The sequence below is a fragment of the Phodopus roborovskii genome, unplaced genomic scaffold (assembly GCF_943737965.1).
Source record: "Phodopus roborovskii unplaced genomic scaffold, PHOROB, whole genome shotgun sequence".
Classification (NCBI taxonomy): domain Eukaryota; kingdom Metazoa; phylum Chordata; class Mammalia; order Rodentia; family Cricetidae; genus Phodopus; species Phodopus roborovskii.
In genome coordinates this window covers 14,956,555-14,982,909 of record NW_026125295.1, presented here as the reverse complement: position 1 = coordinate 14,982,909, position 26,355 = coordinate 14,956,555, and the positions used below count along the sequence as shown (strand labels likewise).

Here is a 26,355-nt window from a genome sequence, read left to right as displayed (position 1 = left end):
TTGTCTTGTGCAGGACATAGGTACCTTCCATTATTTAACTGTCACATCTTTCTAGTTGCCAGGGAGACCACTGACAGGATTTAAAAAGTCTGTCTGCTCCATAATCACAGATAGGTCTTAATTCTTGGAGGGCCCCACCCAGATCCAGGTTGGCACTAAGGGGAAAGAAAGGCAGCACCCAAACCTGGAGTTTGCAGGTCGTATTACTTTTCTGAGCAATTTCCATCAGATCTGCTCTCTGCCTGGCAGAGGGGTGCCACTGAGAAACTCCTGGCACTTTGGGCCTAGGACAGTTACCTGGAAGTGACTTTTATGGGCTTGGGTAGAAAGGTAGGGGCAAACTGCACAGGGTCACATGTTACTTGCTGGTCCAAGCAGGGTGTCTAGAGAACTATGTGAGGAAGGCAACCCTAGGAAGATACAGACTTCTTCCTACCCATGTTTACTACAGCCTCCTCGGATGTTATAAAAACCTGGTGTTTTATGCCAGAGGAATAGGGAACCAGTAGTTCAGAAAGCTGAGCAGAGGTTTAGGAAGCCACCCAATGAGGTAAAGTTCCAATACTGTAGCCAGTCTACTTATACCTGCACTCTGACTGGATTTCTGGTCCTCAGATTCACTGTCCTCCCCAACTAGGAGTCCAACAGCTTATAACAGAATGAGGGAGGCATGCAAGACTGTGCATGCAAAGGTTTAGCAAATGCAATGAGGGAGCCCAAGCTAACACACTTGTAGCAAAGGACAGTTAGTCAAGGATAGGTCTGCTACCTGTCCATTCTCTAGGATAGCTGTGGGATACATGGCACTGCTTGGGCGGTCCCGATGTGTGGGCAACAGCAACATCATTTCCCGGGCATGTCGGTACTTATCTGGCAGAGAGGGAGAGCCTGTAACCAAGTGAGAACAATCACGAACAGATGACAAACCACAGATGGAGGGCTCAGTAGCCAGGCATCCTTAGGACTTGGGACTAGGGTAGGTATCCTTTATAGTTAGGGTAAACTCAGCAAAACACAAGAGGAATGAAGCAGATCTAGTGATGTGATGGTGAAGATTGTATCTGGTATCTTGGCTGAGGTATACCCACTGACAGAGGCTACCACCATACCTGGAGGTAAAGGGTAAGGAGAGTTGAGGCCTGGTGCAGGGTGCTTGGGGATTCTGAACCTTGTGTTCTCAGGGCAGCAGTATGGCCTGAACACCAGGCTCTTCTAGAGGTCCTAGGTGTTGGCCAAAACCAGCTTGTGATGGTACCATCACACAAAGACAAGAGACACTTGGAATAACAACTACATAGTTCTGACTTGACATACTGGGTCTACACATACACTTACCTTCTCCAAACACCCGTGGTTCTATTTTCAGCTGGCTTCCTACTACCTTTTTGGCATATCCCTTCCAGATGGTAGGTTCCCACTGTCTTGATTCTGCCTACTTGTTGGATATACTGCAGCTCTAAAGCTAGGCTAGTTGGAAGCCCAGGGCCCTGTATACAGGTAATACTTGCTGGCCCTTAAGTTCAGGGGCATGGAACCAACCAGAAGGCAAGGAACTTAGAATCAGGCCGTGTGTGTGTGTGTGTGTGTGTGTGTGTGTGTGTGTGCGCGCGCGCACACGCGCACACGCGTGCGCACACATGCTCCCATACGGCCTGTCTGTCTGTCTGTCTGTCTGTCTGTCCTGAAACTTGCTCAGTAGACCAGGCTGGCAGTGAACTCAGAGATCTGCCTGTCCTGAGTGCTGGGATTAAAGGTATGCACCACTACCATTCAGGTAGTCACAGGCTCTTGAGTTGACTTATTTCAAGTTATTTTCCTTTTGTTGCTTTTCATGTCCTTTTTCTATGAAGCCACTGCTGGCTGCTGGCTGAGGAGTTATTAAAGCACTGAAGGCCTTCCCATCCGGGGGTTTTAAGAACACTATAAAAACAGTAAGACAGTGTGCTGGCTTTCCCGTGGGAAGGTAATATGAACAGTTCTGCAAACGCACACTATTCCTGTATTAGATGTCCCTCCAGGGCAAAGTCGTCTGGACCTCAATGCTGCTGGCTGACTCAGCTCTGAGAAAGCTGATAGTGGAGACTAGCCTATGGGCTGCAGCTGAGAGGTGAGCCTGTAGCTCCTAGAGGGCCTCTGAGGTCCTGAAACCACTCTTTCTAGGACTCTCCCCTAGGCCTGTGGTGCTTGTACTAAAAAAACAAAAAACAAACAAAAAACTCCAACAAATCAAAGCAAAAGCAGATCTTCAGCCAGCTTACGGCAGGGGTCCGTAAGAAGTCCAGGCATTCATTTTAGTCTAAAAATTCTGCATAAATAGCAGCGATGTAACTTTCCCAGGTATTTTGTAACTTTTTCTGTAGCTGTTCTGAGAGAACCTCTGGACTGGCTTTAGGACTTTCTGCTTTTATAATACCCTTTATTAGTAAAGGGATGCATAGAACATGGCTATTTAGAATTTTGACTTTTTTATTCTCTTTTAAAATTTGTGTTTTTAGGCAATCTCAAGAAGATGGCTATGTAAAGAAAAGAAAGGTTTAAAGAAGCTCCAAATCGCACTGATTTGTCTCTGCCTTCTCAGTTGAGACTGTGAATACCTCTAAGCCTGTGGGAAACCTCTATGTTTGCCTGCGACAAACACAAACATCATTTTGACATGAGCTCCCTCAGAAAGTCTATTTAGTATCTATTGCACACCAGGAAGTTGGGTTGGGATTGCTTCCCTTGGGCTATATTCTCTCACCTCAGGAAGCATGGCGAGTGAGACCAACTGTGCATCCTATGTGCTGCCTTGATTCATGCTGAAGGCCTGGGGCTCTGGCAAGGACTGACATTCAAGTGTGGGGGCCCCTGGTGTATTATACAAAGGAGTACTGTGTGCTAGCTTTCTCCAATTCAGCCACCTCACTTTTCTATGCCCTTGGCAGCCAATCCCTTGGCGTGACAGGGTGATGTTGACTTTCATCAATACATTCTATCAGGAGGGCTTGTCTGTTCATGGAGCTTTTGAACTACTTCAGTTGCACTCCAATAGGGAAGTTGGGTCCTAGTGCCACTGGATTACAAATCTATTTCCCAGGCCTGATCAGCCTTTAGACCAGCAGGGGGAGCCATGGACTTACAAAGACTTAGACTGTCCTTTGCAGGCCATTGATCTTACAGATTTCCAGTTACAGGAGTCATAACATAGGGTGTCAAGGAAGGACAATGGTCTTATGACTTAGGAGTAAGGAAGGTGATTCCATTCCAGACCTTATTCAAGGAAGCTTTCCCCTCACTGGTAACAAGGGCCATTAATGAACGAACAGATCCTTCACTGCCTTGCTTGTCAACAGTGCATCTATTATTACATTGCTACATTTATTTGAAATCATCTGTCTTACCCTATGTTGTTGTACAGTCTTTTTAAAAACTATTTATTTTTGAATTGTGTGCTATTGATAACATACACAGGCCCCAGTATGTGAGTGGAGGTCAGAGAACAACTTCTGGGAGTCAATTCTTTCCTGCCACTGTGGGTACTGGGGCTTGAACTCAGGTAATGCAGATCCATGTGACAAGTGCATTTACTCACTGAACCGTCTCACTGGCCCCATGCAGTCTGTCTTCCCCCAAAGGTCAGCACTGTGCCTGACAGCTGTGGGTGCGCAGCTTTCCCCAGATGGCTGGGATATAGAGTACAGGCACACTGCAGTCAAAAGTGGCTCCCTTTCTTTCTCACTGCTTCTGCCCTTGCTCTTAGTTCCCTACTTTGGGTCAAGTTCTATTTAAAGCATTTTGTTTATTTATATACTTAATGCCTCAGAGAGGGAAGGCACTTTTCTCAACTGTCCTCTGTGTAATAATAGTCTGCAGGTCAGCCATTGTGGGAGCTTGTCTCTAAAAATGGTGATCATCAATGACTCCCTTCCTCAACTGTGTGTTCCACTCCTCAAGAAACATGCTGTTAATTTACAATTCTAAGAAACAACTGTTTTAATATATCTAAGTTTTGAGAACACTTTATATTATGCAGCAACAGATAACAAAGACATTAGAAAGAAAAAAGAGATAAGCAGGAGAAAATTTTCCTGTTTTACTCTGATGTGTTCATTAGACAAGAGCCATGCAGACTCTCCACTGTGCACCAATAAAAGCTTATGAGGGACCAAATCTGTTACAAGTTGGCTACAAGGACAAATGATAGTGTAAGGGGTAATCTTATTGTTATTGGCTTAAGGATCACCTACAAGACAGGCTTCTGGGTATAGAAAGCTGTGAGGCAGGACCACCCACCCCATGGGCCAAAGACCTAAGCTGAATAAAAAAAAAAAACAAAACAAAACAGGGGGAAGCCAGTGATTGTACCAGCTACCTTACACTCCTGCTGCAATACCTTCATATTGACAGTCAAAATAAACTCTTCCTCAAGTTGCTTGTCAGGTACTTAGTGACAGCACTGATAATAGTAACCAATACAGGTGGTAACAGCTAGCCTGTCTCTAATAGCAGCCACAGCACAGAACAATGTCAAGCAGTATCAGGGCTGGAGAGATGGCTCAGTAGTTAAGAACACCCGCTGATCTTCAGAAAACCCGAGTTTGGTTCCTAGCTAAATCAGTGACAAGGGCTTCAAACTGGCCTCAAACAAACAAAGCCAAAAGAAAAATTGACAGCAACATATGCTGTTGTTTATTCATTGCTGGCCCAAAGCAAAGAAATAAAGAAGGTAAAACTGACAACAGAAAATGCAGACAGTTATCACTTCTATTCTAGGCTATCGAACCACAAGGCTAAGCCAAACTCACTTATTCCTCCCTTAGTGGGTCCAAAAGGCTTCACACTCAAGGCCTATGTCACTCACTCCCTTAGGAAGGCAATTTTGCACTCCATCAATAAAACTACACAAGCAGGCCAAGCATTGTGGCATACCTTTAATTCCAGTTTTTGGGAGGCAGAAGCAGGTGGATCTACACAGTGATTGAGTTCCAGGCTAGCTAGGGCTGCAAAGTGAGAATCTATCTCAAAACAAAATCCAAAACACACACACACACACAAAAAAAAAAAAAAAAAAATCACCTTCCCATCCCAACCATAAAGGCTCTGGACCCTCTCAGTTCTCTTTTGTCCTCAACTTGTTTTCTAACTCATCTTTGTTACTTTGCATTCTATTAGAGATAGACAGCTACTCAATCATAAACCCACTTCTCTGAAATTCTGGGCATGCCCTCTCCCAGCAACCCTACCCCAGTGATTCCCACTCCTCATCGCAGCTTCTTGTAGATTTACAGTGCTGAACCTTCTAACTTGGAAAGAGTAACTTTCTCTTCCCCCTTCCATCTCTCTCCTTCAGGCAGCTGGTGAGAACTCCAGCTTACTTGCTCTGTTATTTTCTCTAACTCCAATTAAATTGCCTTTGATTTTTCTTCTATGTCTGCTTTTAAATTTTTTTTTTCAATCTATAAAAAGGACTCAGTGTCCCTTGGTGACAATAAGGTCACTCTCAAAGATACAGACAGGCACAGATGAAAGGAAGACATGTGGGGTTTACAGAACTTCCCATTCTCCTTCAGCAAGTAACATCTTGTCATCCTTACCTCGGGTGCTAGAAGGGGCAGAGGTAATCATCTGGGATGGTGCTGAATGAGTGGAACTCAGGCTGGAGGAGGAAGGGCTTGCCTGGGATGAGGATAGAACAGAGACGTTGGTGACTGAGCCCTGGTACCTGGGGTTGTGATATGCAAGCTGCAAAGGAAAAAAACATCAGCCTTCTGAATGATCAGTACTCTAAAGCTGAGAGAGAGAGAGAGAGAGAGAGAGAGAGAGAGAGAGAGAGAGAGAGAGAGAGAGAGAGAGAGCACACTGGCTTATGTATTCATGTCCTGAAGTACCCAGGCCAAGTAACTGATTCTGTATTCTGAACCCTGCTGGAGGCTGGACTAATGGCAAGCACTAAGGATTACCCATACCACCCATATAAAGCAAGACAGTTGTGTTGTCTTTATAGAGCTGCACATGGAGAAGAATGTAGGGCTTAGCTATCAGGACTGCAAAGCAGGAGTCTAATTTGGCAGAAGATCTCTTCCATGTAATCTGTAATAGCAGCTAGGTCTGAAGCTAGAATTCCTGCTTGCAAAAAATAAGGCATAGGAACTAAGGCTTGGGATGGTATGTAGAAAGAAGGCTGCCTTGCTAGCTATGGAAAAGTGTGTTCTGAATCCAGGAACTACAGAACTTGATAGTTTCCAGCCATCAGACCAGACTCCAGAAAGGCAAGTCCTCTAGCCATGATACCCTGCTCATTCTTGTATAGCTCAGGTACCTGCATGTGGTGGTAGAGATCTTCAGGAGCTTCACCCATAGAGCTGTCACCCATCATCACCATGTTTCCTGCTTCACTGGATGCATGTGAGGAGAGAGAGGATGATGAATGACGGCCTGTGCCCATTAAGTTCATGGGGCTGTGAACAAGAGTAGGAAATAGGGAAGAATCAGGCAATAGCTAAGAAAGCATGCTAGGCAGTATGAGAAATCGAGAGATTTGTGAGACAGTGATATACACCCTTAACCAGCACTGGTTTGGAGGGTTCTATAGGCAATGTTCATATCTGTCTGAGGTCTAAAAGATTGGATCCTGAGCTCCACTCTGCCACTGGCCTGAGAAGGCTTATGCTAGTACAATCCTCAGAGTTAAATGGATGATAGCCATTCAGTATGAAGGCATTAGCAGTATAACAAGAGGAATGAAAGAGAGATGATAAATCAGATAAAAAATCCTATATCCTTTCTATGGAGTATCAGTTTGAATAGTGTCTAAGCCAGCATACACTATTAAGAGATCTGCTCTGAGATCAGAGGGGTCTTACTGGTGTGAAGACACTATCAAAGAGATAGTTGTAAACTAACTCTCTGTGGATTTCTGCCCTCTATCAATACCAGGAGGCCTTTTGTTCATTTGTTCCTGTTCTTATTTGCTGAGTAGCCACTCTTCTGGGTTGCTGCTCACACAGGAAAATAAATCTAAGTGAGAGACTCCGTGAACTAGTTTCCTTTCTTAAACCTGGCTTTCCTATACCAAAGGTTTTGAGTTTTCTCACTAAAGCCTGCTCAGGTCAGACTTCTTGAATTTTAAGCAGTCATTACTTGAATGCCCATACCATCACCATTATTCTCTTCCTTGAAAACAATAAAAGTTCTTCATTCTCTTTGGGGTCATGTTCAAAGGCATATATGAACAAGGCCCATACCCAGCTGTCCCTGCCCCCTACCATGCTAAGGAATTCTGCACTTCTGCCTCTTAACCTCTACTCAGCTCTTACCTGTACTCACAGTACCGGCCAGGTGGCATTATTCACACCATGCATTTGTATGTTCTTTTGCCTGGATCTTGTCCCGTCACTCTTCTAACCTGAACTCTTCACTGCCTAGTAAACTTCTGTCTGTCCTTTAAGACTTGTCCCAATGTCCCCTCCTCTGTGTACCTATGATACCATATGCATGCTTCTGTTATGTAGGATAATCTGACTACTTAGATGCAGGTCAGATGGCATTGATTAACTAGTGCAGGGGCTGACTGAGGCAAGGCTGGGGTTAGGGGATAAAAGGGGATGTAAGTACACAAGCACCCTCTGCAGCTCTTTCCCTCTGATGTCTCCCTCCTAGACCCGCCTCTCTGGAGGAAGCCTCCCCAGGCCTAATGCCATACCTGTGCCTGTGGGTCATCTTCATGTTCTCAGGGCTCATGGGGCTATGGGATGCCAGAACATTTCCCCGTGGTGTGCTGGTGCCTGAGCATGCAGGACTTAGCTTATCCAAACCTGGAAACTCCTGTTAAGAAACGAATGCTCATTCATAGATTGCAATGAATAGATAAGGGGTAGGATAGATGAGCTGACAGTTGGTAAAAAATGTAAAACAAATGAACAAACAAAAATAGAACCATAGGATATACCACTGGTTTCTTCTGGACAATCACATCTTCTTTCTAAATACCCCTGCAAGTGTACTGGAGCCTAGAGCAGATGCTATAGAGACACACATCTGGAATAGGCTGCAGTGAATCTGAGTTCAGCAGAGAGTGTTAACAGACATCCTCTCACAGTAAGTAGAACAATGACTGGGGAAGAGGAGAGGAAGAATTTATCAGCTGCCACTCAATACAAACTCTTACATAAGAACTGGTTCTAGTGGGGGGGGGATAAGGGAGGATGGGATGGGGAGGCTGGGGGGCATGAGAGGGAGGGAGAGGGAACTGGGATCAATATGTAAAATAAGAAAAAATAATAAATAATATATAAAAAACAAAAAAAGAACTGGTGCTGGATTTCATTGGATTGCTAAATGGCTCAGCTCTTAGTGATCTGAGTGAAGTTGCCTGAGACACAGTCTATAGAGAAACAGGAAACAAAGTTCTGATGTAAGTCCCTGAAAACAGCACAGTTGTATTTCAGCATAATTAAATTCTTGCTAAGTATGTACACTTCTTGGCAGAAACTTCTAATCTAACTTCCTGCTGGGTGACAGAAAGCATAATGGTCTCTGTCTCTGTGACAATGAGGATATTTTGTTGTTGTTTCTTTTGTTTTTTGTTGTTGTTGTTGTTTGTTTTTTGTTTTTGAAACAAGGTTTCTCTGTGTAATGTTCCTGGCTGTGCTAGAACTTACTATGTAGACCATGTTGGCCTCTAACGAGATCTGCCTGTCTCTGCCTCCTGAGTGCTGGGATTAAAGTGCACCACCACTGCCTGGTGACAATGAGGAAATTGTAAAGCATAACTTTATCCAGGTTTTCTCAAGTTCTTCATAAAATATTATGGACAAAAGCTCTTATATACTGGGTATGTTTCTGAGTAGGCTTAAAGTGGCACATTTTCTAATCTCTTCTTCTAGAGCAGGCACAGTGTTACAGTATGCTTCTTCAAAGTGCACAATAGGGACCTTGATGTGTATGGACAACACTTTGTGCTTTTGTTGTAGTGTTCTGACTATAGAGATGTGGCAGGAAACCTCCCCTGGTGCCAGGCTCTAGGATTGCCAGGGCTGCCAGTTGGGATGAAAAGTCTGTATAGAGCAGAGACCAGCCACATTGGCAGGAAGCAGTGTAGTGTGGTGAGTTCCCCATCCAATTCAGCAATGTTGCTCATGTTCTTCACTAGCCAGCCACCTCAGTTTTAAAGGGAACCACTTATGTTTTGCATGTTTCACTTTGAAAGGCCACGGGAGAACCCTACCAAAAAGGGGACATTTTATGAACTATAGAAATTTCTCCGCAAAGTGGGCCAGTCTCTCAAACTATGGTGAACTTCTTTCTCTATTCTGCTTTTCATGCTGTCCACTCTTGCAGTGAATTGGCTGAGGCCTGCACTGGGAGTCTGGAGACACTAAGAGAACTACAACCCGCGGCATCCAAGAACAACACAGGCCAGTTCCAGGCGGGGCAGACTCACTGAGTCCTGGGATGGTTCAACCCCCAGGCCTTTATGTCATCTCTAAAGAGGGAACTTCTCTATGATAGCATGGTGCAGCATCTGACAGTGATATATTTCTTTGTTTCCCTAATACTTATACCTGGTGGCCCTCAGTAAAATGAGAAGCAAGTTTAGTAGCTTGGCAAGTAATTTGGGTCATGGCCACTGAGCTCTGGAAGCCAGGATATTTAACAGAAAGTCTACACCAGAAATAATTTAGTCAGCCTTGTGGCTAAAAACTGGATAAGGGTATGTGATGTGAATAGGGGCTCAGGGTTGCCTGCATCTCAACTCCAATCAGCCATTATTCCATGTTACGACCATGCCAAGGAAAGCTGATCCTGGAATACAGGTCTTGCCTGTGTGTATTTCTTGGGCCAAAGTTGCTATGGAGGGTAAAGAGCCAGGTCACCCTCCATAGGTAGACAATCTGGGGGCTGCCGTGGCCTTAGAACTGTCTGACACCTTTAAGAGAAGCCAGAATGAAAGTACTTCCTACCAAAAACTTTCTTAGATGTGATCCTGGGTCATAAGACATTATGGAGGAAACTTAGATGGGGAGAAAGGAAATTAGAGGGAAGGAAATGAAAGGAAGGAGGGAAGGTAGATAGGAAGAAAGAAAGAAAGAATGAAAGACAGGGAGAAGAAAATGGGTAGGGAGAGAGAGAACAGAGATGACAAGAGGGCCAGTTCAGGCCATGCCTTTATTCTTTAGGTTCTTGGTAAGAAAACTACCTCCAAAGAAATTCCTGTATATGAGCTCTTTCTGCATGTGGAAAACTCTATTAGCACGGTGCCCAGAAAAATGTTCTTTGCTCCAAATCTGACTCCTTCCTTGGGAGTGAGTGAACGGATGAGAGAATACTGAGTACCTCGGTTAGATACAGTACCCATTACCCTTACCTCCCATCCCTCTGTGACAAGTTTAGATTCTCTCCTGCTTACTCCACTCCTACTTTTCTTTGACCGTGGTATGTCTAGAGGAAGTGAAAGTTGGTTCTACTGGGCAGGCATGGGATCAGCTTACATGGTATAGACTGGCCCTCATCATCTGGAACTGATCAATCAGCTTCTTATGCAGAGGTCGCATTTCTGGATGCACAAACTTCTCATGGACTGCCAGCCCAACTCCAAGAACATGGACCTATGAGAATTGCAAAATAAGGCCTTTTTCTGATAAGCAGGAAGCAGCCTCTGAGAGCTGGGTCATTTTGTAGTATGTAACTTTTCCCACTGGCTTTGGACTTTCCAAACTCTACAAGCCATACCTGTTCCTGCATTAGCTCTTTTAGCTGGGCAATCTTCTCAGCATCTCCCGGGTGCTTGGAGATATAATCTTTATCAAAGAAGGCCTGTGGAGAGAAAGTTCAGGTAATGAAGACTCTTCCTAGGTTTAGATGGAACCCTTGAAAGGCAGCCAGGTTGCTTCCTCACAGGTGTTTTACTAACAGTTAGCTATTGTGTGTTTTCTGTGCCTGGGAAAGAGTAGAGGTGGCCTAATCTCCTGAGGCTGGAGGCTAGCTCTAGTTTCTCACAAAGGTTGGATGGCTTGGATAGGTCAGTCAGAGCTGGTATCCTGAGGATGTGTACCAGTTTCTTAGGTAGTCTGTTTCGTGAAGGACTGGGTTTCTTAAGGGCCCCAGAAAGTTACTTAATTTCTATGATAATATGAATTATCCATCTGACAGAGATTGGGGTGGGGGGAAGCCCCACAGAAATCTGTGCTACAGAAATAGAGAGTGGCTAAGAGCTTACAACTTTTATCTCAGAACCACCTCATCCAGAAGAGGGCAAGCTTGGAAGGTTTTCCAAGGAGACCATACCTTTGGGAAGAGGAGCCTATGAACTGTGTTCTTAGCCTGGCAGACTGACTAAGTCTGGTCAAGGTCTCCGTCTTACCTCCTGGTAGCGCGCAATGCCTCCATTGACAGCTGCATCAATGACACCATTCAGGCACATGCTGAGCAGATTGATGTTGCCATGTACTTGTTTGTGTTGATACTGGCTTATCAGAGCTCGAAGCTCCTGATTCTTATTCTCGACTACCTGGATGGCATTCTCCAGAGGGCTCACCTCCACCTGTGGGCACACACACAGAGTCTTCTCAGGGATAATAACCCCTCATCATATCCTGAGAACAGAGAGTGATAACTTGTGATGCTAATCCTCCTTCCTCATTCCTGTGGTCCAGAGACTTCCTAGGTGTTCTCTACTTTTCTGACTTCAGGTACTTGGAAGTGCACAGAATACTGAGGAGTATTAGTTTTGAAGTCAGGGATCTCTGGCTTCTAGAATCTCTAGAATTATTTTTTTTCATTTGTAAACTGAAAATACCTGATGCTTAGGACTGCCCTGTGGTCTAGATGAGAAAATAACAAAGCTTCTGCATAGGATTGGCCTTAGAGAATTAAGGCCAGTAGGTGGTCAGAGTTTGTTCTTTCTTTAGTCCTTAGAGAAAGCTCCCTAAAAAATGGGGCTGAGGAGTGGCTAGGAAGTTTAAACCTTCTGAGGCCTAGCTTACCAGTTCCCTCCTTTCCACTTCAAACCACCGAGAAATGCCAGGCAAGCTGTGGGTCAGTGTCAATGTGGTACGTTCAATCCACAGGCTCTGCAGGGAGGGCACAGACAAGTGTAAGAAATTAGACAAGTGTTGCTATACTTGCCCTAATGGAAGGATGCAAAAGCGATGAGTTCCCAAGAGTGCCCCTAGATTTGCTATATGTATTGTACTCACTTTCCTGTATTGTTTACCTTGAATTCATTCTCTTTGTCCTTGGGGCCTTTGTGGAAAGGTCTATCATACCGAAATTTCCTCACATTGTTGACACGATAAAAGCTCTTGACACGATCAGGTACTCTATCCATTTGTAGAACATCCACATAGTCTGGAATAGGTGTCACTGCATAGATCTGTAAATCTGGACATGAGGTGAAGGAGAACATCTAGACTTGGCAAAGGAAATGATTGATGTGTTAGCCTCTTGTCCTCTCCTTGATGATGTACACTGCAGCCTTGTTCCTTACTGGGTGTTGTAATGGAGGCAGCAGCATCCTGAGGTGCAGATCAGAACTAAACGCGTTAGACAAACCCCCCCATCTGCCCCTTCCCTCCTGCTACAGCAGTGAATGTCATGAGCATTCGGCCAAGGTGAGATGGCAAGTGCCCATGCAGGAGAGGGATTCAACAAGCAGGAGATGTAGTATCCACACCATAGGGATAAGTGTTCATTGTAGCTAAATGGATTTTATATGAAAAAGACTTTTTGTTTCCTTTATTTTTGTTTTTTCATTTTTCTTTTATTTTTTCTTCCTTCCTTCCTCTTTCTTTTTCTTCCTTCCTTTCTTCTTCCCTTCCCTTCCTCCCTCCCTCTCTTCGTCCTTCCTTCCTTCCTTTTTTGTGGCATTAGAGCTTGAAACCAAGGCTTTGGGGTGGGAATGATAACTCAATGCTTATTCACTGGGCTACATCTCTGACCTCTTTTGTATTTGACACAGGGTCTCACTAAATTACCCAGGTTAACACTGAATTCACCCTGTAGATTAAACAGACCTTAAACTCAGTATCTTACTGCTTTAGCTTCTCAAGTAATTGGGATTACAGGCCTATGCCTCCAGCCCAGTCAAAACAACATTTTAATAAAAATACTGTCTGAGGTCTTTGTGAAGAGAACATGAATGGCAGTCTACTTGCTGTTTATTCTCTGGAACAAGTTTGCCATTTGGTGACGAGCATATAACTTTCAATGTGTAAAGTGGGTAGTGAGGGGCAGGCCAGTGTTTGCACTGAAACTTCCAGATGCTATCAAATCATAGGCATTCTCGATCTCCTCCCTGGTACTCTTCTACAGGAATTTTAACAAAGACAAGGGACAAAAACTGCACAGGAAAGCAGAGCAGGTGGCAAACCCATGCCAAGAGCCCTGTTGGGACCACAGTCATCTTATGCAGTGATTGGCCCTGACTACCTGACCAGGCCACATAGAGTCCAGGGTGGAGACTAAACTCATGATATTGACTAGCATGACAACTAGTCCCTGAAGCTCAGCTTATAACTTATGAGGTCATCCATGGCTAATAGCATAGCAAGGACTGAGTATCTTGCTAAATGTGGGTTCAATGGTAAAGACACACTTAGATTTGGGATGGCAGGTAACCTAAACAAAGGTATGAGGCCAGCCACAGGGTAGATGAGTGGTTGGTGGGTGGGACTTACATCTCAGGATCCCAGCCCTTCCCATTCTACCAAGTTTCAAAAGATACACTGAGCATCACATTGTAGGATGGCATCATCAGGATGGTTGGGGTGCTGCATAGCAACAGCTTGTGGGAACTCGCTGAGCATCCTCTGCTGGAAGGCTTCCAGTCTCTCATAATCATGACCACGGCACACATATTCTTTGTTCTGCCAAAAACATGAAAGTACATTTTATGCCTTATATGTACCCTGTCTCCATCTTTACATAGAAGAAATTTTCATTCCTAAACATACATTGGAGCCTCCTTTGCACTAAACAGGACATAGTACTCAGTCCCTGTCTTAGGAGAAATGACAGTTGAAAAGGGAGAGGGACAGATGAAGAAATGATTGTTCCTTGGAGTGGCAATCCTTGGGGAGAATGTACAGGCATCCAGGAACTTGGGGAAAGGAGGAATACTTTACTAAGGAAAGGAAAGCAAAATAGGGGAGGAACTTTAGAAGAATCAATGTTTAAAAAAAAAAACCCAAAGTGTCCACTTGATTAACCTGGTATAGAAGAGTGGGAACAAGAAAGTTGTGTGTATTATAACAACCCAAACAACAGCCAAACTATGAGAAAGCATAGATGGAAATAATGTATGTTTGTAGAACTGGCGAGAGGGTGGCTAGAAAGACTGGCAAATGTATGTTAAAGAGTGAGTGCCATGAATGTTGAAAAGTAATTTTAAATTAGGAATGACCATGTGTACCTAAACTTTATACAGCAGGTATCTATTATTTATTACACTTGATAAGTCCTTTTGGTAGCAAAATTCTTTGCAAACATGTCAGCAGAACAAATCACTATCACTCTCTCCGTAAGCAGAACAAATGTAGATCTTTCTTTCCTCACCTCCTTCAGCCTCATTATACAGTCCAGGTTAGCCTTGAACTAGAGGTGATCCTTCTGCCATAGCCTTCTGAATTCTGAGGTTACAGACATGCACACATTTGGTTTGGGTTAGGTCTCAGTTTTTCTCTTTGAGGAATGAAATATCCTTGTAAACAAGACACCCTCAATTCCAGTTGCTCTGTCTACCTCACAAATGGTCATCTATGAATAGCCAGAAGCCCCAATAAAACCTACTAGTAGGAGGGCTAGAGAGGTGGCTCAAAGGTGGCTCTTGCTGCACAACCATGAGGAACAACAGTTCAGATCCTGGCACCCATGTAACATTGGGTATTGTAGGCACACCTATAATCCCAGCTCTGAGGTGAGCAGGGACAGAGGAACTGCTGAGGTTTGCTGTCTTCCAGCCTAGTGGAAAAAATGTGAGACCCAGGTTCAGGAATAGGGAATAGGGAAATAGGGAATAGGAAAAAGAGTGATTGAGAAGGACACCTGATGCCCCCTTTCTGGCCTCTATGTGTACACACTCATGCCCATACACTTATACACAAACACACACACTCATACAAACAAAAAATTTAAAAAGCCTATTAGTCACACTGCCTACCCAGCTGGCTCACCAGGCCCCTTTGGCAAGTCACACTAACTCCACCCCCGCCTTTTTTTTTTTTTTTTTTGACATATCTTAGCGAAAGGGGAAGTTTCACAGGGAGGTAAAGAACAAAAGAAAGAGAGACAGAAGAAGGGGCAAGGCATCATAAGGGCAGCACTGGTCACGGCTTAGACTTTGGAGGACACCATCCTATCTATGGGTAAACGCAAAAGACTGAGCCATATATCTGAGTGAATCAAAATGGAAAACTATTACCTGCAAAGACTCTACAGACTACAGAACTCAAGTCCCTTATATAAAGGTTACCTTCATATATAAGCAGAGTTTATTTTCCTGTACACGTCAAATCATCTTTAGGGTATTTAAAATAACAGGATGTAAGTTCTATAAAACTGTTGTCATATTGCATTATTATGGAATGATGACAAGGAAAAACAAGTCTGTATACAGGGTGACTTTCCCTCACGTGTGTTCTGTTGAATCTGCAGATGTGGAACCCATGGACAGAGAAGGCTGACTGTAACTTTGAAGAACTGGCTTTCTGAACATCCACTAACATACACAATAATCCCCACAAGCAACTGTTCATGGATCAAGTGAAAAGAGTTCTCCCAAGAAAGGAAGACTGGGTATTTTCCCTACTCCTTCAAGATTAGTAGATAATCATAATTGTGAGGTGAGGGAAGCAGGTAACCCAGAGAAACAAGCTAACTGAGCTAAAGAAGTGGATGTCCCATGTATCCAGGGATGGGGAGGAAGAGCTGAACCTTATGGGGAAGGCCCAGTAAGAGAAGGCACACAAGTGCGGACCTTGAGGCTGCTTGTTGGTCACAGTCACTTGTGCCCTCATGCAGGCACCCCCACAAGAAGGCACATCTAGTTGCCACTACTCTGCACTCTGTGCCAGCGATTTCCACTTGCCACAGAACTGAGCAGCTTAAGGAAGGGAAGATAGGAGGTCAAGCCAGGAGAAATCTGTATGCTTGAATCAGCTGCCAAGAACTCCTTTCTGTAAACAGAAGGGATGGACTGACAAATGGCACTTTCTAACATTCTCTCCCATGACTGCAGCCTTTGGAACAACACTGAACAGCCAGACTTTTACTTGCAAGCAGACAATATAGGTTCTATGCCCAGGCCTTCTTGTCCCAAAGTTCTAAGAATCTGAGACATTGTATATTCTGTGACATGTACATGAGAAGGTGAAAGTGAGCTTGAATCTGATAGGGTATTCTTGCTTGGAAGACAGAAACATGAGACAACAGGTATTGAATTTACTGCCTGTCTGTGCCTCCTGAGTGCTGGGATTAAAGATGTGTACCACCGCTGCCTAGTTCCTTCCATCTCTTTTACTGACCTTTAGTTCAACTATTATTATTTTTTTCCTTTTTCCCTTCCTTCCTTCCTTCCTTCCTTCCTTCCTTCCTTCCTTCCTTCCTTCCTTTCCTTCCTTCCTTCCTTCCTTCCTTTTGGAGACATGGGACAGGGTCTCATGTAGCTCAGACTGGCCTCAAACTCACTATGAACTTTTGATCATCCTGCCTCCACCTCCCAAGCGCTAGGATTACAAGTGTGCACCACTATATTTGGTTTCCACTGTTTTCTTTATTTAGGCAGGGTCTCCCTATTTAAGAGGCTAGACTGCTCTAGAACTTACTGTGTAGCTTAGGCTGGCCTTGAACATACAATTTGTCTTTGGTCACAAGTGTTGGGGTTGTGAGCACAAACCACCACACCAGACTATTATAGGATCTTTGATTATCTGAGTAATAAATTTACCGCTTCTGAAATGCCTGGGCTGGGTAGTCATTATATGTCAAGGAAGCCAAGTCAGTCCTCAGAAAATTTATCTTTGGAAGAGTTGGAACCTTCCTAAGGATAATTATTAAGGAGGAAGAGTTTCCTGTTACAATTTAGGTAAGTTTTTCTTTTAGCTAAAAATGAGTACTTCCTAGAAAAAGTGAAATTTGACCTACTTTACATCTAAAACATAGATGTCATCTACTCTGTAGAATGGGTCATTCCCTGTCCCCCAACTCTCAGGGAAACAGCAGACTCTTGATATTATGTTAAACTTGTTATTGTTCACTGGCTAAAGCAATTTTCCAAAGGAGATCTTAAATATATTAAAGGGGTTTAGTGACCTTTTCCATCTGTTGGCTGTGGTCTGTGGACATTGAAATTTACTAAGCATTGGAACTGGGGACAATCAGAGCTAGTTTTAGTGCACTGCGGCTCCAGGGATAATTCATAAGGACAGCTTTACTTAAGTCATCTGAGAACAATAAATGCCAATGGAATACAGCCTAGAGGCCCAGGATACTGGATCATATGGTTTGTACTTGAATTAAATAGAGTCACACACTACCTTTGGGCTGAGCCATAGTAAATATTCTGTAACCTGATTTCTACACCATGAAGCATCAATCCCTTATGCAATTCCCCCCTTTGTCTCTCATTCCCAGACTTACCAATGCGGACTCACCAGAAAATGACAGTATAGGAATGGAATGGTACTGGACAGAAGTTACTCTGGAGAAGAAAAAGCTAGGGAAGACAACCAGGTGCTGTAAAGGAGACTATAAGCTTGTTTCCTGATGATGGCATTTTTTTCCCTGAAGGAAAACTATAGCATCCAGGGAATTGTGAATTGTTCTGCCGATGGCATTATCAAAGATATAAACAGCAACAAAGATATAAACAACTACTGAAGCCATTTGGAAATTGTTTTCTAGGGAAAAAAATCCCCATAGCAACATAACCTAGGCAGGATTGATTTAAAAATTTGTGTCCTTCTTGGGCAGAACTGATTACAATCCTTGTCTGTTTGAATCTGTTTGGGTGCTAGCACTGCTTATGGGAAATCAGAAGAGACCAATGCTATGGTTATTTCTGCTGGCATTTTCCCAGGCTCACATTAGTAAGCAGCTATATGGGCTGTGGGAAATACTGCAAAAGATGATTTAGTTCTCTTATACATAGTTACTCAGATCCACTATTAGTTTTCTGCAGTTCCTGACATACTATATTTCATATGTAGTACTGGTATAACCTGGACACCTTCAAATGTTTGTCACTTTAAGAATCCTTCACTCCCATTAGATGATGTTGAACAAATTTTCTCTACTTTTAGTTCATCTCCTGTGTCATGAAGATCCAGAAGCAGAAGCATTAGCTGGGATGTTTCCTGCCTTACCAATGATCCAAACACAATGAAATGGTCATGCAAACACAAGTTGGGCTTCAACTTATGAAGCTTCTAGGATCTGGTGAATTTCCAATTGTAACTTCCATGCTAAAAGCTATAGAGAACATTGTCACTGGAACAGATGAGTGGACTCAAGTTATGACAGGTGCAGGAGTATCTGCCATATTTCCCAGATTGCTAACCTTAAATAATAATATTCAGAAGGAAGTGACAGGGACAATGTCAAGCATCACAGATGGCTGTCAGGACCAGGAACAAGATTTATACATTATGGATTAGTCTCATTTTTCATTTACAAAAGGAAACTATATAGACTGTGACCATATGAGTCTTGGAAGGGTTGCCTAGATTGTATACTCCATTTACTGTAGTACAATAGACACCCTGAGGAATTTTTAACTGTGAAAGATTCTCAAAACATACTAGTCATTGTGAATCATTACAATTATCTTTTAGCCTACAGAGAAACTTGGGATAGTGACTAAAGAATATGTGGTCTTAGAGAAAATTGAGAATCTACAAAGCCATAAAAATAAGTTTATGAACAAAACATTATCAAGCTTAACTGAGAAATATTTCTTGAGTAGGATAAGACCAAGAGCTGGGGATATAGCTCAGTTGATAGAGGACTTTGTGTAGCATGAACAAAGCCTTGGGTTTGATTTGCAACACTGCATAGTACCAGGCTCTTAGCACTCAACAGGTGGAGGCAGGAGGACCAGGAGGAGTTCAAATTCAGTCTCAGCTACATAATTAGCTCAAGGTCAGCTTTGATAACATGAGACCCTGTCTCAAAAACCAACACCAAACAAAGGATCAAAACGTGTCAGAAACTACTTCTGAATGCTTTAACTTTCCAAATTCAGGATGACACTACTGGGACCTTAATTTTAAATACAACAAATTGTCTGTTGTATTATCTGTTATACTTAGTTAAGTTTTTCTTACTGTTTCTCTAACACGTATTTTTTTTTCCCTGTAAATAAGGTCTGTGTAGTTCAGGCTGGCCTGAAAGTCAGGCTCTTCCTACCTCCATCTTCAAAATGCTGGGTTTACAGGTGTGTGTCATTATGCCTGCCTTAACAATTCTTTTATAACGTGGTTTGTTACTGTAGCATTAAAAAAATTAAACTGTACTTGAACAGTATTTCCAAACTACCACATACTATATGAAGTCTGTCCTCAGAATGGGTTTCTTGTATCTATACATAATTTCATATCTTGCAGTGACTTGTAAATAAAGATTAACTTCCACCCTTTACTTCATAGTGGCTTAACTACTGTCACCAGATGTATGCACAAGTTATCCTTCTGCACTGTGTGTGTTTATTCTAGATCAGTCAGTCATTTGGACATATTTCTCCCATTGAAAGACAGAAGTTGATGTTGTTATCTTGTGTCATGGAAATGGCTTCTTAATCTTTCATAGCTGAACTTAGCTCATAGAACTCTCAAAGGGACCTGGGAACTGAATGTAATGTCATCTAGGTTCTTTTACTCCAACAATTCTCCATCCTGCCAATATGGTTACAGTGCATTCAGAAGGAAAAAACCACCACTTTAAACAAACACCCAACAGTATGCGTACTGTTGAGGTCAGGGCTATAACTAATGCTACTGGTTAATGTTCCAGGCACTACAGGCAGATGTTGGAAGGTACCTATATAAGAGATTTTTAGGCACTAGTTACTTCCTGACACATTTCTAGTAAACATAGAATAATACTTCAGATTAAAATAGAATTGAAGGTGACAGCCAGTATTGCTAAATAAAGCCAATGTCTTTGGTTAACTGATCAGTCCTTTGGAAAGAAGTAGTCTGAAGAATACAGGAAATTGAGAGGAGAGTGTACAGGTGTTAAGTAAAAATGTGTATAATATAAATGTTCTTGTGGGCTGGGGAGATGTTTTAGTTGGTACCTGTGGTGCAAGGATGAGGACGTAAGCTTGGATCTCCAGAATCTATGTACAAAGCTGGTCATGAAGGTAAGTACATCTAATGTTAGCACTGGTAATAGAACCATGAAGCTCACTGTCCACACCGCCGAATGGAATTAATGAGCTTTAGGTTCAAAGAGACATCTTTTCTCAAAAATAAGACAGAGAGGTAGAGAAATGGCTTAGCAGTTGAGTGCACCTATTGCTCTTACAGAGAGTATGAGTTAATTTTCTAGCACAAACATTAGGCAGCTCACAACTATCTGTACCTCAAACCCTACAAGGATATAATGCCCTCTTCTAGCCTCCCCCCCAACCACATACACTTTCTCTCTTAAAAATAATACATATAAATCTTAAAAATTAAATGGAAAGTGACCATGGAAAGACACCTGACATCTACCTCTAAGCTTTGCATGCACGTGTAAATATAGAATACACTACCTACCCACCACCACTAATACCCACTCACACACACTCAAAAAAATTAATGAGACCACTTGAATGGACTTACCCTAAGGAAGAAAGGAAATTTCCTGCCATAAAAGCCAACCCGAAAGAACTCAGGCTCCAGGCGTTGCTGCTCTATAATGTTGTCATAGTAGCTGGCCTCCATTTTCTGTTAACAATAAAGGTATGGTTGTTACCCAAAGCAAGTTCTCCTAGGCTCAACTAGACATTGTCTTCTAGAAAGGGATCAAGGCCACAAGGAAGTAAACCCCTAGACAGTACCAGCCTCTCTCCAGGGAATTACATCATCAAAGAGGAGAGCCCTCGGTCTTCCTTCACTGCCATCTGATGATAGGATAAAGACAGGCCTGCCCATTACATCCCTGTGAGTTTCTCTCAATATTCTCCCTGGGCATGGACCTAGATCCATGGAGATCTGAACTTGAGAGGTAAATAGTTAACATGATTTGACTGATACTATACCATCTGATCCTTGACTAGAGTTGCTGGGAGCTGTCTACCAACAACTCTCATTACCATTATATGCCAGCCCATTTGTATTTGCATCCACTCTTACTCATCTACCAATTGACTTAGGATACTATTAACCCCAGTGAGGAAGCCTCAGTTGCCAGCATCACTACCATTGGTTCTAATTTAGGATACTTTAAATTTGAAAAGATGACTAATATTCATGATGTCTAACATTACAAAGTCACTAAGTTTTTCAGTATGGCTATTCTGGCTTCATATTTAAACATCTTTAGACAGTAGCCCCCAAACATTAGCCAGAAAGCTACTTTAGAGAATCATGTCCAAATCCCAATCTAGACCAGACATTCTGGTCTTTGCTAAAAGGTCTGAGCCATAGATGAGGGTGTAGTGGATGATGCTCTGAAACCACTAGTCATTCTTTGCTGATGAAATAAGAACATATTATGATTTAGAAGATAGCACTGCCAATAAGTAAAGACCTTACAAAAACCTTCAAAATCCATATGACATAATTTTGAATGTTTTGCTCCCAAGAAGGAGGCAGGACAAAGTGCTTAAGTAACTATAAGATGCAGTGGGGAAATAATAAGGTGCTGGTGGACTATAAAAGCCCTTACTGGCAGCACAAGCCTGGTGATCTGCGTTTGATCTCCAGAACTCATGTAAAGATGGAAGGAACCCCCAAAGCAGTCTTCTTACTCTACACATGCACCTCATCATGTATGCCTACCTTATATCATTGTACCTACGAATAATAAATTAAAACATTTCATATACCACTGAACAAAACTATTTCATGAAAAACTTCTTCATGAAGTTAGGCAGCACACACATGCATACATGTTCATGCGTGTTCTCGTGCAAACACAGAGAAATCACTATCCTATCATGCTGCCTTCTTTCCCTGAGTACAAGCGGCTTTTAGGGTTCAGATGATAAAGTCACTTGTCACATATGTGCTTTTGTTCTCCAGTCAGATTGCAAGTATCTTGAAGACATAAATCTAGCCTCTGTCCACAGCAATAAGCTAAAGGCCCTAGGCATCACTTAGAAACCGATGCCAGAAGTCCAGGAGTCTTTGGTCAGAGATATGGTAGAAGAGACAAAGCTTACCCGAATCCAGCTGAGGCTCTGATAATCATAGAGGCTCTCATACTGACATGCCAGCTCTCTACATAGAGGGATTCCAAACTCCCAGCTCTGTATAAAAGACAGGAACATGGTTATAGCACCTCAGGCATTTGAGGTAAGTCCACATTGAACACATAAAAGACTTAAAAAAAAAAGAGGCTAGCTCCAACTCAAGTATTAAAAGGAACATAGTCTTCAAAACCAATTTATACAGAGTAACAGATGACACTGTTGTTTTCCAGCTCATGCAGAACCTTCTGGTTTCTGCTTAAATGTCTTAGCTTCTATGCCTCTCTTTGCTACCTTAGTATATTTTGGTCTGTTATTCTTATGCTATCTCTTAAAAATATATTACTTTTTGTTCTATTAGTCTATATTAGATGATAAATTATGTAAGGGAGAAAGCTATGCTTATTTATTTTATCTTCAGATCCTAGAACAATAGCAGATATGACAGCTACTCATTATTTCTTTAATAAGTTAATAAAGGGACTATGAACCTTCAAATAGAGACCAATTATGAATAATTAGGGCAACCAAGCATAAAGGGGTTGTTAAAGACATGGCAGTAAGCCTTTATGAAAAAAGACTATCACTTCAGGCTTCAGATGATCTTTGCCTAGTTGGAGAACAGACTTCCTTTTTTTTTTTTCTTTTTTCTTTTTTTACATATTGATCCCAGTTCCCTCTTCCTCCCTCCCTCCCATGTCCCCTGACCCCCGTTCCATCTCATTCCCCCCTCCCCACTCCACAGGGAGGGTGATGCCTTCCAGGAGGGATCATCAAAATCTGTCAAGTCATTTGCAGTAGGGACTAGGCCCTCTCTCTGCCTCTAGGTTAATGGAGTATCCCTCCACGGGGAATGTGCTCCCAAAGTACTTTCATATACCAGGGATACGTCCTGGTTCCACTGTCAGAGGTACCTTAGACTGCCCAGGTGTTCTAACTGAGACCCATGTTCAGGGGGTCTGAGTCAGTCCAATACTGGATTCCCAGCTACCAGTCTGGAGGTCCATTAGCTCCCCATTGGGACAACAGACTATTTGTGACACAGTTCCTGTTACAGCAAAAGGACCATCTAACAGGTGTCTGAAGAAGGCTGCAGTGAACTTCATTCTAATGAACTGTTCATTTTCTCCTCCTCCTTCCTTCCTTCCTTCCTGCCTTCCCCCCTTCCTTTCTTTCTTTGTGGTGCTGAGGGCTGAACCTAGGGCCGTATGAAAGCTAGGTAAGTTCTCTACCACTAAACTACACCTTTATCTTCCTCTTATTATTATAGTGTTTTCTTTCTCTTGAGTACTTAGAAACATTAGTTTACATGACATTTAATTCATTTTTTCCTAACTTCCAAATAGTAATTCAAATTTACACACATGATGAACTTAGTTACCTATCATTAACCTCAGCTATTCCTTGTTTCTAGCAAAGATGTCATACGCTCCAGCAGAAGTTGAGGGGCTTAAAGTCTTGCTTTCTGACACCTACTTTGCCTTTGTTGAAGTAGTGGATGATCTTTCTACACAGTCCCTCTTTCCGCTGCCACTCAGTCTGGGATGGATAGTGTAGGAACTCCCGTAGTGGCCGGTCTTCCCATTGTAGCAGCTCACAGTAAAGAAGCAGGGTAAATGCAGCCTCTGTAGGGACAGAGAGAATAGAGGCTCAGGACGTCCTCTGGGGGCCTAGGAACAGCTGGGCAAGAATATCAGAGCAAGGCATGGGTAGCACAAATCAGGAATACTAGATACCAAAGACAAGACAGTAAGATTGTTTAAGCTAATAACCCTTGTTCACAGAATGAAGGAGCCATAAATGCTCCCAGCACCTGGGCACCTGTTTTGAGTTCTAGATAAAGAACAAAGAAAGGTTCACATATGGAAACCTAGTAGTTTAGAAGTTTCTTAAAATATATACAAATATGAAAGAAATTTAAATGGAGTCACTATATAATAGGTGAGATGATGTCCCAACTAGAAAACTTATGCCACCAAGTAAAACTGCCAGTGCCAGGAATGAGTTACATCTTGTTAAGTAGTTGGTCAAAGGTGTCCCATAGAACCCCTAAACAACACAGGCTATTCCTAAGGCTATTGGTTATTCTCCACAAGCAGAGAATGAGGCTCTATTGCTGAAGACACCACTCACTTATGCCATCAAACATTGGAGAAATGGCACTCAATTGAGCCCACCTAGAAGCCTCATTCCCTACTGACTGGCATTCATGTTGCTGGAAGGTACTCTACACATTACTGGAGGTGAAAAGCAAGCATTAATATCACCCAGCAACAAACCCTGCGACAACAGCACCATACCTAAAGACATACTAGTGCAAAAGTGGCAAGAATGTTAGGGAAGCAACCAATTACTTTTTGATTGGATTTAAGGCTCATTTGTAAGATAGAATCCATACCTGATATTATTCAAGTGGCCAAGAACTTGAGGCTAGAGCTGGGAGAAGATCTACTACTATTTTTCTGCTAAGGAAACAGCAGTAAAATGACTCTTAATAACATATTGTTACACCCACAGATCAGTGCCTTGTTCAACCCTCATTAGAGAAGCTTTTTCTTTCAGTTGATGGTAATTAACTCTGAGATCCACAACTGAACAATGGGAAGAGACTGAGAGACTTTGGAGGATTCAGCCTTAAATGGGAATGTCTTCATCAAACTCCTCCTCTCAAGGCTAAGGGATCCATGTAGAAGAAGAGGTGGAAAGATTACAAATGCAGAAGTGATGAATGATTCTAAGGAAGCAGCATTTTCCAGACACAAAAGAGCTGATGCACATATGAACTCAGAGACTGTGATGGCAGACATAGGATTTCGACAGGTTCAAACCAGACAAAGTCCCAACTCTGAGAAGGGGAGGTAGACATCGAAGTCCCACACCTAACCAAGAAACTATTTGTAATTGATACTTCTGGGGAAAGGGAAATTAGTTTTCTAAAATGGCATGTCATTGGGTATATCAACTATACTCTAGCATAGGTCCTATGACTAGAAGTAGCTGCCAGTGAAAAATAGACTCCATGTTTGTTTGGTTTTTTTTGGGGGGGGGACTTTCTATTTCATTTTGTTTTGCTATGTTTGCCTTATTAATTTTTTGTTTTCATTATTTTTGAGAAGGAGAGACAGAGAAGGGAGAAGTGAAGGGGAATAGAGGGAGAAGAGAGAGGGACAGAGGGAAAGAGATAGAGACAGAGAGAGCATGAGTGTATAAAGTTGGGTGGGTAGGGAGGTAAGAAGGATCTGGGAGGAATTGGGAGGGGAAAGAATATGAACAAAAATATATTTTATGGAAAAATTTCAAATAGAAAAAGAATGGCCCAGCCACTTTAAGGCTATGCAGAAGTTGCTTGCTTTGGTGACAGATACTTGAGAGCTCTTAGATCCCTTTCTGTTTGTTTAGCTCCAGCTTTCTTTCTAACCTTCTTAGAATTGGCTCTATTTGGTGAGCATCAATTCATCAAGGCTTCTTCTAGTACTTCTTAATCTACTTTTGTCTACTGCTCCAGGGCATGTTCTTTTCTCTTACTATTACTGTTTCTAAAAGGATGAAAGTTAGGGAATGTGAGTGGTATTAACTATATGATGAGTCTGGAACCAGAGACTGTTTCTGGAGGAATGTGTTGATACTGGATTCAGATACTTTGTATGTGGAGCAGTTAGTGACAGTCACATAAAAACACAGTGTCCTTAGATGCTTAGTGTAAATTACAAGAGATAAGTTGCACTGAATTGCTACCAGGGTCCAGAGCCCTATTAAGGAATTTTCTTTCTTCTGTTTGGTAATTTTTAATGGCAGTTCCCCACTAGCAAGTTAATAAATAGTTCTAGCTTCTGCCCAGATTTCTAGGTCATACGAAAAAGTGCTCATATAAAGAATTTCACTTCTAATCATCTTGTGATCCATTTCTACTGGTCCACTCTCTGAGCTTCTCATTCTTCTCTCTCTACTTGTGCCCTGACACTGACATCTCCTACCAGGCCCTC

At 42.6% G+C, this 26,355-nt stretch overlaps 1 protein-coding gene across 8 annotated transcripts in view; it reads right to left on the bottom strand.

The window, feature by feature from the left end:
- Dock3 (dedicator of cytokinesis 3) overlaps positions 1-26,355 on the bottom strand; it is a 307,646-nt gene that overhangs the window by 8,286 nt on the left and 273,005 nt on the right. For 4 of the 8 annotated variants that reach the window (XM_051205158.1, XM_051205167.1, XM_051205141.1 and 1 more), the window contains 13 exons: positions 23,849-23,997; positions 22,346-22,432; positions 20,802-20,906; positions 13,703-13,844; positions 12,194-12,360; positions 11,964-12,050; positions 11,342-11,521; positions 10,711-10,794; positions 10,470-10,586; positions 7,682-7,803; positions 6,299-6,437; positions 5,574-5,721; positions 770-888 (listed from right to left, as the gene is read on the bottom strand). In XM_051205158.1, the coding sequence (XP_051061115.1) occupies positions 770-888; positions 5,574-5,721; positions 6,299-6,437; positions 7,682-7,803; positions 10,470-10,586; positions 10,711-10,794; positions 11,342-11,521; positions 11,964-12,050; positions 12,194-12,360; positions 13,703-13,844; positions 20,802-20,906; positions 22,346-22,432; positions 23,849-23,997 (1,646 nt within the window). The remainder of the gene's footprint in view (positions 1-769; positions 889-5,573; positions 5,722-6,298; positions 6,438-7,681; positions 7,804-10,469; positions 10,587-10,710; positions 10,795-11,341; positions 11,522-11,963; positions 12,051-12,193; positions 12,361-13,702; positions 13,845-20,801; positions 20,907-22,345; positions 22,433-23,848; positions 23,998-26,355) is intronic. The other 4 variants (XM_051205202.1, XM_051205149.1, XM_051205186.1 and 1 more) reach the window with 3 other exon arrangements.